Genomic DNA, 13066 nt, shown 5'->3' with positions numbered 1-13066 from the left:
CCAAAGCCTCAGCATTGTTTGTGAATCATAGATGCTGTGAGTAGCAATTTAGATATCTTAATAGAAGCGATCAAGATTGATGTATTTTTTTAATCACCCTTTTATAACGAAAAGTGGTATTGAATAATTATGGTTTCTTGCTTTTTTAAATGATATGAAAAGTATCAGTAGATGCTGATTGTTTCTTAATTTTCAAATAAAATGTAGAATACAAATTAGAACTGTTACATCATGAAGAAGGATATCCTGGTGCGAAAGAATATATTAATTTTATGTGTAAAATTCAGAGAAGTGCCTTCTCTCAAGTGAAAATCAGAAAAACCAAATGACTGTCTTTGCTGTCTTCATCATGGTGACAAACTGAGCAAAAATGAAGATGTCACGAAGCTTGTAATTTTATTTTTTCATCCTTTGTCTAACCATGTGGATCTGAATATCACAGAAAATGTTAGTAACATAGTTCCACCTGAATACTCAGTTCTGTCTTTCCCGAACTGTTTTGTTCTTACGACAAACATTTCCTTTTCCGGTTGAATCAAGAATACTTTTGTCCAGTAAGTGTCTTCCTTGTGTGATCGTTACACTGTTATTCATATTACATTATTTGTGGTGTTGTATTTTACTGTTCACTTTACAACTTTCGGTTTTACAGTGTTTAAATAACCAAAGTATGTTAAGATAAAAAAATGTTAGCAACTGTTAATAGTAGATAACAAGGTTTTTCTTTAAAACTGCAATAAACTTAAATAGCAGAAGCATAAAAGAAATGCAAGAACTGTGAAATGCTGTGAGACCTAACAGGTACCTGCCATCTTGGGTTCAATAATGTTTAGGATTAAAAATGATGAAGTTTTTGTAACTATTTTTATCACTATTTAAACATAGGTTTGCACACCTAAGATGATAACAGATTAGTCAGTTTGTCAAATTACTTGCTAGTATCCAAAAGGAACAAAGTATTTAATGTGGTGGTTATTACTATGTCAGAAGAGGTTTGAATATACACAATGCACCTACTGAAGTGGTTTCCTTTTGTGTGTTGACCAGAAATACTCATGAAAATCCATGTAGAACCCTAAAGTTCTGGTAAAGTATGTAGGAAAACAGAGTTACTGTCATGTGCTGGATTTCTGGGTTTAGGATTTCACAATTATAGGCTGATTTAAGACTGCTGCTGAGTGGAGGAGTGTTACCAAATCTTTCTCTTCCTTTGGTCTGCCACTAGTGCTAATATGCTAGCTGCATGGTCAGGCTGATCCAGTGAAAGACAAACCCAAAAAAAGACGTTTTCAGTTGGGTTGTTAAATGTGTTCACAGCATGGCCTTGTGAATTTTAGTGCTGACAGGAGAGGTGAGGTGGCGTGAACATGCAGCCAGGGTAAGGAGTTAGGAGGAGGGCAAAATAATTCCTGTTGGCAGGAACATGGTTGTGCGCTGGCTGAAACTGACTGTGAGACCACAGCATAGGAAAATACAGGAAAAAAACAGAGTGAGATAACGACCTACAGCAAACTTTTCCATTGTTTCAGTAGTGCACCTGAGGGAAGTGGGAAAACAGCAGCGTGGAAATACAGCGGGGGAAAAGGTGTTGGCACAAACTGAGTTTTGTCTTTTTGATTGTAGCTGTCACTGAGTCATACCTGTTGGTGGGTTCTCCTGGGAGACGGAATTCTTTTTCCTAAGAAACCTGCATGATAAGGCAACAAACACTTGAGGAATTAGTATTCTGTTTTAAACCCATTAAAAATACTTAATTTTTAATTTCTTCTTTTACTTCTTACTGCAAGTATTTTTCCCCCTTGAAGACTTGAAACACATCAAACTTCAGTGGAAAAAAGATAGTGCCAGTCAGGAGCTAAAAGCATATGTCCTGTATAGCCTGTAACATGCACCCTGTTAGTGACTGACATTTATCCTTTTGCAGTTATCTGTTGAAACTTTAGGGTGGTGTGACTTACCATAACTTAACCATGCTGCTGTCTTGCTTTATCTTTTAGTTTCATGATGAAAACCATCACCACTGTAGCAGAAAGTTAGAGTAGGCAAATTCAGTTGCAGCAAAAATGAAATCCTCTGTTCATGTGGTTTTAATCCTTACTGTGTTCTGCTTCCAAGAATCCTATCTTTATCTGTTTAACCTCAAGATGATAGAACTACTGTATAACAAAATGATTGAATTTGGTGTTTAGGTACAGCTGTCGTTGACTTCAGTGAGTATTGCTCTGATCAGACCTACAGGACTGCATCATCATTTCTGATACGTATCATTTTTGTCGTATTTTTCAGTATGTTGTATTACGTGCCTGAGTCCTCTTTTTTTCTTTTTCTTTTTTTTTTTTTTTTTAAATACAGCTTTCTTACAGTCACTGCTGTATCATATCAAAAGAAATCCCTGAGCTACAGTTTGCTAACTAATCCTAGTGGTCTGTTCAGTATTGATCGGGCAACGGGAGATATTAGTTTAACTCGGAGTGTGGATTATGAGAGTGACCCACACCAATATCTTCTTTTGGTCAGAGCAGAGGAAAATGAGGAACAGTTCAGTAGTACAGCTGAGGTAGGTGTTCACTTCTGATGGTCTGTATGTATTTCCAGTTTCCTTCAGCCTTTCCAGATTTCTGTACAGATTCTCTAGGGGCTCCCGTTTCCCCTGCTCATGCTGCCTAGTCTACTGTCCATTTTAGAAGTCTTCCTGTCTCTGCGGGTAGATCTTGAGGGCTGGTTTAGGTACTCTTAGAGTTCCTCTTGCACATGCTGAGAAGGCTGTTTCTGAGGGATCAATGTGCCATCCCATCATGGGGCCTAGGCCTTGTCTGGGAAGATACGGAAGTGGATGCGGCCAAGCCAGACATGAGGTTTTGTTTTAGTCTAAACTGTCATAAAGTCTGATGTATATTTGAGATTGTTCCAATTTAAAACAAAGGCAGAACAGAAAATTATTTGTTTTGTATCAAGAAAATGAAGTGAATTTGTAAAGAGAGAAAGTAATAAAAACTCACACATATTAAAAGATAATGGTTCATGGTATTTTAGAAAGCTGTTTGGCAGCAAAAATATTTCTAAACATAGTTACTACAGTTGTTTGAATTCAAGGATTCACTGAGCTAGGAAGTGCATGGAATGTAACAGTTTGTTCCTGCTGCAGGAAATAAAATGTACACTACAGAGGGAGCAGGAGACAGAATTGTTAGGAACAAGTGTGAGGACTCAGAGAGACAGTGAAAAACAGTATGTCAGTGTAACAAACAGTGGCTGTAGCACACCAGAGACTGGTAATTTCTATTGACTCTTTTATGTACTACAATATGAAGAGTGGTAGAATATGACCTGAAAGATGATTTAGCCTATAATACATTTAGCCTAAATGTAGTTTGACTTGCACCTGCTTTACACTGATACAGCCTCAATAATTAAGAGAGCAACTCCCAGTTTATACAAACCTCTGTAAGGGTAGGTGGAGTATACGCCTACCTGTTGCACTGTAATGCAGAATACTTCAACCAGCTTCAGACAGTCTAAAGTGTAGCAGTATGAACCGCCATAAAGAATAATCTAACACACTCCTTACTGTTTGGATTGTAAACAATGCAACTGTGGACTCATATTTGATACAGGAATAAGACAACATTTTTAAAGATGTTAGAAGGAGAATTGTATTTCTTACTTGTTTTACCATAATCAGTTCCATTTACATCTGATTTATGCTGCTGTAATTGAATTCAGAACTTGGTCTTGGAGATTTACACTGCTAAAATGTAATGTGCTTGGCAATAGAATTTTTAGTGTAACAAATCCCAGAAGTGTTGGAAGATAAGATAATGGAAAAAGGATGCTTGGAAAGCAGATGGTCCATTTTCCTTGAAATTAGCTATAGGGAATAATCAATAGAGGTGAAGGGCGGGTGGGAAATGTTTCTGCAAGGGATGGGGACTTGGCAATTCCTAGTATTTTGGAATCTAGTATTTCAATGGTTCTCAGCAGGAAAAGAGCAATCTAAGAAAAATGGCTCGTCCTGTGTGCTATAGCTTCTGAAGATGTCAGGAATGTTTTTGGGAAATTCTTCTGTCTGATATTTCTAGAACAGTGAAGTTGTTGCCTTGACTCACTTTGCTGTTTAACGTTCCTCTCTTCTCCATTAAGGTTTTGGTTGTAATCACAGATGTGAATGATTGTGCCCCTGAATTTCATCAGTCGATTTACAGCAAAGCTGGCGTTCCTGAAACAGTTACTACAACAACTGCTCTTCTACAAGGTTAGTACTTGTGATGTTTGATCAGAAATTATGGACACATCAGCTCACCTTCTGTGCCTGTTTTTGAGTCCTATGTGGGCTTCCTGGAGGGAATCCTGATCTCTTGCCTTAAAAGCCCCTTGCACAGTTTAACTGTTTTATGTGAGGTTTTGTTTGGATGCTTGAGAAAAAAACTTTGCTTCTTCCTAATGTAGCCAATAACTTAAGCTTTAAATGATGCTGCTCTGTAAATTCTGTCAATTTTGATTTTGTAAACAGCAAAAAACTTAGATTGAAAATGTTTATAAAGAAATGGGCAAATCCTAGCAATAAAACAAATTTATGTCAACTAAGCAGTTGTGGAAGGGCCTTATATTAGTCTTTAACCCTTACATAAACTTTTTAGAAGTCTTGAGGGGAAAAAGGAAATTAAACTATAGGAAAATTGCTGTTCCCTAGTGAATAGGATTCTGTAACCTACTGTTCTACTTAGTGATTTATCCTATACTGATGGTAGTCTGCCAGTTACTATTCTGGTAACTGCGCTTTTAGCATGGTTTTTTGTAGCTCATGGGTAGGATCTGACAAACACATAACTGGTGTCAGCTGAATAATATGTGTAAATATTTCATCTTTAATCACACAGGGTGTGATCTGTCCGAGTGATCTTAAGCCAGCAGTATAGATCAGGTGGACATAAGAATATATGTCTCTGTGTGGGAATATGTTCTTGCTAGTACAGGGCTCTTCAAATCCAGCAGACAAAGGCAGGGTCTAGTGGCTGAATTCAACCAGGGACTTAACTCTGCGCCCCCCCCCCCCCCCGGCCCGCCCCAAACAACTTATTTTCAAGCACAGGGGATAGCACAGTTTTGCAAATTATTTCAAGCACCACATGCCAAGACAAATGCTATAACAGTTTTATTTTGCACACTAATTCTCTTTGTTAAAGTACTTAACATTCAAATTCACAAACTTTGATCTACACGATGTCTTTTTCTTCTCTTTTAATAGTGACAGCCACTGACTGCGATTCAAAAGAGAATGCCGAATTACTGTATTACACTTTGAGTCAAGACTTCAGTATTACTTCTCATGGTGCTATTTTTCCAGCAACACGGTTGGACTATGAGCGACCTGACCATCTTTATGAGTTCATAATTATGGCTGTAGATAAAGGGGAAGAGCCGAAAACGGGGACAGCAACTGTTAGGATCCATGTTTCAAATGTGAATGATGAAGCACCTGAGTTTTCCCAGCCAATGTGAATACATATTCTTAAAACTCTGTTATCTCTGTCTTTTACTGTTGCTTTTTACATTTGGGTTGAAAGGCTGATCATTACAGTATGGTAACTGGCTTTGGTTCAATCAGATCTGAGAGCTGGACTGACAAAAGTGGGATGATATTTTGACTCTGAGACTCTCTTACTACCAGTAGAAAAAAAAAAAGAAAAAAACCGACCAACCCCCCCCCCAACCCCCCCCCCAAAAAACAGCTTTTAGTTGGGTTCTTAATTTGAAGGTTTAGGCATACTTTTAATGTATAGTAGGACATGTATCTAGCTAGATAGAGGTGTATATAGACAGTCTCTTTTGGCAGATCCTGCATTTATGTTTTTTCCAGTATGTACTGAAAGAGGTGGTGCAGTAATTTCAGATTACAGATTTCAAGAGGACTTCTCCACCACAAAAGGAAATCCAGCAGAAAAAGCAGGCAACTCAGTGTTGTCGTCAGCCCTTATCCAGAGTACGTGGTGGAATTTTGCCTTTTAATTAGGCAGTTTAAGCGTAGATAGAGTCAACAGTCTGCATCCCCTGTTTATAATTGTTAAAGAAAAACGCTTAGATGACAGAATCCTAAATGACCACTGAATTATAAAAACCACAAGATAAATGTCAGTAAGTGGAGTTCACTTAATTTCATTTAGTCCCATGCCCAACAAACTATTTTTTTTTTCTTTTTTCTTCTCCTAAAGCATCAGTAAGCATTTTTCTTCCATAGTTAGGGCTCAGAAGCTTCTGAAGCAATGTCAAAAGTACTATAAACTTGCATTCATGTTAGAGGCTTAATAATGGAATTCCCAGTCAGCTTCTGCATCAGCCTTCTACTCTTAAAAGTAAAAGTGTCTCAGAACAAAACCCAGGCAAAGATTTCGGTGACTCTAAGCTTGTGATTTAGCTGGACAAAACATCAAAGCTTTCTGACAGTCCTTATTTTATGTAAAGGTAACCCCTGGCTTCAAAATCTTGTGCCTTCTTTCTTTCCTAAACATTGCTTAGGAGATACAGCTTGGAAAAGTTGATCTTCTGTAAATTCTTATTGGATTATCTGTGCATTTTCAAATACTAAACTAGATTAAGTTTCTCACTCTTCAGATGATGCCTAATTTTAATTTATTTATTTGTTTTAATATTCAGGGTCATTGTATATTTACTGTATCTGTTGGTCTTGTATCTGTTCCTAATTTTTTAATCAGAAGTGAGTGATGGTATTAAAGATGCTGTAAACATCTCTAACAAATTGGAAACAGAAAACATAGTTTTAAAAAAAACCCCAACCCTGCCAGCTCTTATATTCAAAGTTTACTGAAGAATATGATTAGAATGAACATTATTTGAAATTACCAAACATTCACAAGAAGCTTTTCTCTTCCCTATGCAATAGCAGGGAAAATGCTGCCTTATATATGTGTAGATTGGCATTGGAATTCAAATTATCTCAAGTTTTTGTTTAACCAGGCTTTGATTTTTCTTTTATCTTTCTTGTTATGAAAAAAACTTGAAGCCAAAGGTGAATTTCAAACAGAGCTGAAGGTTTCTGTGAAATAGATTCACCATGGACACCTGTAAATTAGGTTCTATAGGCTACTTTGCAATTAATGTTACACTCTGTGGCAGGCTAATACAAATCAAGACGATCATGTTGTCCTTCTAGTCCTTTGTTTAAATAGATTTACAGTCCAGTAGAAACTTAGGATTCCTTGCCATGAGCTTTCTTGCATCACGGTTATTCTTTATCTCGGTTACAAAATGCTTACGGCTACTGCTCTGTTTCATTTAGTCGGTTTTTACTTTCTTCTTTTTAAGAGACCTCTTCTGATGACTTGAACTCTTCTGTCCTTATATTTCATGTTCAAAATTATCAGAATTACTGTTCATTTGCTTTCCAGATGCAGAGTTAAGATGGTGTCCTGAGGGTTGTGACTGAGCTAAACCAGAATAATTTATTTCTCTTACTTCATTGCATATTAAATTGGTGGAAGGAAAAAGGCAGTTTCTATGAAGGTTTTGATGAAAACACATATATCCAGACCACAAAAGCTAAGAGAGAGGTTTTCTGTGCATACATTTTCTTTTTCTTTGAACTTTTTCCTCTTCTCAGCATATGGAGAGTGGGTCCATAAGCACTCTGAACCCAGTGGTATATAGGTGTTTTATCTGTATTGTTGGATACAGCCAGCTGTAGTTGATTCTTATGGCTGAACTTTCAGATATCTACTGTGGACAGGTCTGTAGTGGGCTTAGTCTGGCCTGTGCTCAATCCAGTCAGATAAAATAATAAATGTTTTGGACTTTGCTAAAGCAGGGGACTTTGCTACTCCAGGGGGTGTTAAGCTTAGGCTGATAATGCCTCTTAAGAGCTTACAATGTCAGTGATGTGTCTGGACTTGAGAAGAGATTTTTCTAAAACTGACATTATGTGCATATCCTCCAGATCTGATTCTCATCTTAGTCGTGCTGGCGCAAAGACTGCACTGAAAGCATTTTGAGAGCTTGTGTCAGAAAGTGTGCTACAACCAGCAGTGCCTTAACTTAGCAGATGTTCGCTTTGATTCTGTGAATCACACAACTAATTTTTTTAAATTAAAAAAAGAAAGTGAATTCTGCGTTTAGCGCAAGTCTCGTTGCAAAGCTAAGCTTCAGAGCTTCAGTACTGCTGAAAATATGCCATGGAAATCTATGGGCGGTAACAACAGCAGGACATGGACGGTTGGATAGCTCATCAATATTATAATGTCACTGGTTAACAAAGCAGCATCTTATTAGTGTAATTGTGTTAATAAATTAAAGGTCTCTGCAGTGCCCTTTGTGCGGGTAGTCAGTCGGTGTTGTAAAGCATAGCTCTGTATATATTATTTCCTGTCTTGAATTCATAAATGTGTTGTCATAATTTCTTTCAACAGCTACAGGAGTTTTGTGTCTGAAGATGCAGGCCCAAACACACTGATTGCTACAGTTAATGCTGTTGACCCTGATGGAGATGGTGTGACATATGATATTGTATCTGGGAATCAAGAAGGAAACTTTGTCATTGACCCAAAGAAAGGTAATGATACAGTAGCTCTTCGCTGCTGCAGTCCTAACGTTGATTCTGATGTGATGCAGCTTGAATTTGGTCTTCGTTAGGTAGCAGTTATAAAAACTGAATAGCAGCTCCCAAGGCATGAGGCAGAGGCCACAGACAAGGCTTGTGACAACTAACTGTCTGATCCAAGGGTAGCTGGCTGCATCATGTCAGAGCTGGCCTTCAGCACTGGCAGCCAAACCTGGGGAGCAGGAGGAAGGGTGTGCAAGGCCTGCTGGTGTACTCAAAGCTTGACATCCACCTACTGCAATACTGTCGGTAATCAAATAGCCCTGTGAGGAGAAGAAACAGTAGGATGACAGTTCTGACTGAAATAGTTTTCTTTGTGCAACTTTTTCAATAACTCAGTTTTAACTGGTTTAAAGTGGACATTTGGGGTTTTAGATGAGGCTTTTCCCCCTGTGCTTATGTCTGTCCTGGTTACGCGTGTGTAGGCAAGCACTTCTTAGCCAAGTTTACTTGTGTTGTACTGACACAAAATGGTATCACCATTTGTAGGTGGAATGAGATTGACACTGTTTTATTTCAACGAAGGCAAAAGTATATAAAATATGAACTAAGTAAGTATATATTTCATTTAAGGACAAAATCATTCACGTGAGCAATGTTATTTAGCCAAGAATGAGAAGAAAGAAAATGTGTGGAGAATACTTTGCAGTTTAATTAATTTGTTCTGAAATACCAGTTGTCACATCTTTTTAAATTCTTTTTGACAGTCGTGTATTTTTAAAACGGTGAAGGAAAAAATCCCACAACATTGATGTCCTCATTTGAAAAAAAAAAAAAAAAAGCACAAGCAGACATCATCTGAGTAGGCTGGCATATCCCTTTAAATTAATGGGGTTTATTTGCTGTTGATTGCTTGAACAAACAAAAGTTTAAACAAGTTTAACAAACAAGTTAAAGTAGTTTAACTGAAATTAACTAAGTTACTTCGATCCTTCAATGGGTTTTCAATTTGGTTGCCTGTTTCTGTCTCAATATTTAACTTGTTTTCAACTGCAATCGAAATCTGAACTTATATTTTTCAAAGCACAAGTGTTGAAAATGTAGGAAGGAATAAGGCGCCCCAAGTTATGCCTTCTCTTTATTTCACAGAGTTCACTTAGCATGAAATTTTAATGTCAGTGCTAATCACGTTTTTTGCAATATTAATGTTAGATTCTGAAATGTTCCCAAAACTATGGTTTGCAGGTAACTTGCAAGTGTTGAACCATGATCCTGAATTTATTAAGAGCTCCTTTTAGGCTTTCTGACTTAAAAATACAGTTGTAGCTTCCAAGAGTTCAGTTTCTAAAAATACTTTGGCATCTGAAGAGGAACAATGGTTTTAAGTGTCTAATTGCCACAGAGGTACTATATCTGATGCTTCTGAAAATCTTTATTGTAAGTGCTCAAAGAATGTCAGATCTTTAATGTTTGATTGATAGCATCTCTTAGGAGTAGCTCCACAGTTTTAATGTAGATAATAGTGTATATACACGTTTATACTTTTTTACCAATTAATTTTTATAGTCTTTGAACCTTAATTTCAGAAACATTAAGATTTTTTTTTTTTTCAAAACACTTTCAGCCTTTTGTTGCTTAATAAACCAATAAAGGTTTATACAGTGGCTTTCAGCAGCTTCTTTTCAGAAGTGATGTCAGGGGAATAGTCTGTACCCTGTTGTCACAGAAATGCCAAGGTAAAGTGGAGATGTGTCGAAAATAAGTGCTGCAGCTAAAACAGTACATTTGCAAGCAAATTGAGTGACATCGATGCTGTGACAATACTCTGTTGTAATGACAATAGCTGTTATGCCTGATGAATAACAGAGGTGATTGATGGATGATGGAGCAAAAGAATGACAGCTTCTTGCTGCGTGGTCTCAGGTAGCTGTAGTCTCTTTTGCTTTTGTAGCAAATCTTTCATACATCTTTCTCTAACAGTGCCTTTATGTCTTATCCAGCAGGGTGTATCATTTGGGTGACTTGGGAGAGTAGCAACATGCAGGTTTCTTAGGATATGCTATGATTGTGCTGCAGGAAGGTAAACTTGAACTAGTTTCAGCTGAACTAGCGTTCGTAGCTACAGCAGTAGATGTGGTGAGACATGCTTCATTGCCATAATGATACAGGAACATAGCCAGGCTCGCTGGTGGGGCAGCTGCAGGTAAAACAGAAGTCTGGCACAATATTTCTCTGGATTTTTTTTTTTTTTTTTTTTTTTTTTTTTTTTTACTGCAGCAGATAGACTAAAGCTAATATGTGCAGGTCAGCTGAGTTGTACCTCTTGTCTCATTTAGCTCTGCAGACAAACCAACCTATTGTGCTGTCTTAATTTTGTTTTAATATCAGACAGCAGTAAAAATACCATAGTTTAGCAGCCTTGTGGTTTACTCATGAATAAGTAAACCAGAATGGTGTGTCGTCATGCTTACTAGTGAGAAGAATAACAGTAATTGGTTAATATAGTAAAAAAAAATTAAAATGCCACAACCTATTTTTGTTTTTACAGGGCTAGTTAGACTTCGTTCAAGTCCATTTCCTAAGCTGCAGGGGACAGAATATATACTTGGTGTCACAGCGACTGATGATAATGCCTCTGGAGGGCCCCATTCTCTTACAAGTACTGCTCAGGTTGTTGTGAAAATTGATGATGTCAACAATAACAAACCTGTCTTTCAGAAGGTAAATATATGAGGCTGGGTCATTTGTATTAGACTGTGTGGTAAATGCTTAAGACAGTGTTGTTACTGCAAGTGACGCAGCAGATGAGCTAATCAGGAAGTGTTCCACTTTCGTCTCTCTCTGAGTCCTGGTGCTGCTGTCTCTCCATCTTTTCCATCTCTCTTCTAAGACTTACAGGGTTTGTTCTCCTCTTGTGGCAGAACAGCTCCTGTGAGCACTGTCTCTTGCTCGAACCACATCTCATTTTTGGCCTTTTAGAAGATGAGGTTGAGTGAACGACTTTTGGAGGTGCAGTGTGACATGTGAGGAGGAATTCATAAGTATAGCTATCTATGCAGTAGTCTTGTTCCAAAATGTTCCAAAATACCTCTCTAAATTACATAGGCTTTTTTTGATGATTGTCTGTCTGGAACTGTTGAAGGAGAAGAATTAAAAGTGGTTTAGCTTAATTTGTAAAGTAAGTAAATGCTTGAATGTGTTTTCAGGATGTATATATATGTATATATATATATATATGTATAATAATTCATATTAAAGATCTGTTGTCTAAAAATTTCAGGTTTGATGCTGATGGCTAAAATGTTGATGGGCAACGTTGCATGTTTTGAAAAATCAGTGACTATTCATGTCAGTCTTGGAAATTCTCAGTAATCTGTTGACAAAGTTCCTTTGTGTAGAAATCCCTTTCTGGCCAAAGCAATTCTGTGGTTTGGGCGAGTGTATGCCCTCTTTTTTATAAGACTTTTGCTAATCTAGAAATATATTTGCATTTGGAAGTATATGCAACTGTAACTTTTTCTCCAAATATTTTCATTAGTTGGAGATGCTCAGTGGTCTCATTGTGTGTGTTGTTTGTATAACTGCAAAATAGCAAGTGAAGCCTGTGAATTAATCGTGGTGCAGATAAAACAGTGACATCGGTGCGTATGAACAGAAATGTAGCTAAACCTTTTTTTTCTTTTTTTTTCACTCTAGTGTACGTTCAAATCAAATGTCATGGTAAGTCCTTAATTTTTCATTTTTTTCCTACTGTCTCTTAGTGTCAGTATTATCGGGAACATGCTTCTGTGTTGGAAAACCAGCCTTCAGGGACAGTTGTACTGCAGGTTGAAGCCACTGATGCTGATGAAGGAGCCAATGGTATGGTGAAATATGGCTTGATGCACAGAGATGGTGTCCTGCCAGCATTTAGTATTCATCCTGACACAGGTAAAGTGAATATCGGAACTGATACTGGCATATAGAAACCACTTTACTACACTGATGGAGAAAAAGCTTAAGTAAAATCAGCCTTCATGCTTTTTAATTTAGTTTTTTGACAGCAGACAAAATATAAACTGTATTAACTACATGAACAAATATTCTTTTAGTTTCATACATGTCCAGTACTGAACTAGAACTGATATTTTCCCTGAAATGTGGAAGTTCTGCTGTGTGAAATAACTTGTGTGGTTTTGTAACTGGATTTAAAAAAAACCCACGAGATTTTAAGTGCACATTATCTTGCAACATTGCTAATGGCATATAAATGATTTATCCAAATGACAGTAGTCTTACAAACAGCAAAGACACTAAGTCTTAGAAGGCCAAAACTAAATGCAGGCTGAACTTTTGGGGGATAAAAGACGTGAAACATGCCTTTACTCTGTAGTTACTGCTCTTCAAAATATTTTTTTTTTTATAGTTAGTTTGGTATTTATCTCCATTTTCTAAATTTAAGTCCAATTGTGTGTAGATAAAGTGTGTATGAATTTTGTATCTGCCTGAGCAGTACAGTTTAAGCTGTTGAAATTGCTA

At 37.2% G+C, this 13066-nt stretch overlaps 1 protein-coding gene across 1 annotated transcript in view; it reads left to right on the top strand.

Annotated features, from left to right (window-relative positions):
* LOC104345299 (neural-cadherin) overlaps nucleotides 1-13066 on the top strand; it is a 63508-nt gene that overhangs the window by 17207 nt on the left and 33235 nt on the right. The window contains exons 5-10 of the mRNA XM_086468828.1: nucleotides 2353-2557; nucleotides 4141-4252; nucleotides 5246-5495; nucleotides 8418-8560; nucleotides 11097-11269; nucleotides 12310-12478. Of these exons, the coding sequence (XP_086324954.1) occupies nucleotides 2353-2557; nucleotides 4141-4252; nucleotides 5246-5495; nucleotides 8418-8560; nucleotides 11097-11269; nucleotides 12310-12478 (1052 nt within the window). The remainder of the gene's footprint in view (nucleotides 1-2352; nucleotides 2558-4140; nucleotides 4253-5245; nucleotides 5496-8417; nucleotides 8561-11096; nucleotides 11270-12309; nucleotides 12479-13066) is intronic.

This window comes from Leptosomus discolor, chromosome 8 (genome assembly GCF_034619465.1).
Source record: "Leptosomus discolor isolate bLepDis1 chromosome 8, bLepDis1.hap2, whole genome shotgun sequence".
NCBI lineage: Eukaryota > Metazoa > Chordata > Aves > Leptosomiformes > Leptosomidae > Leptosomus > Leptosomus discolor.
This window is presented reverse-complemented; position numbering and strand designations above follow the sequence as displayed.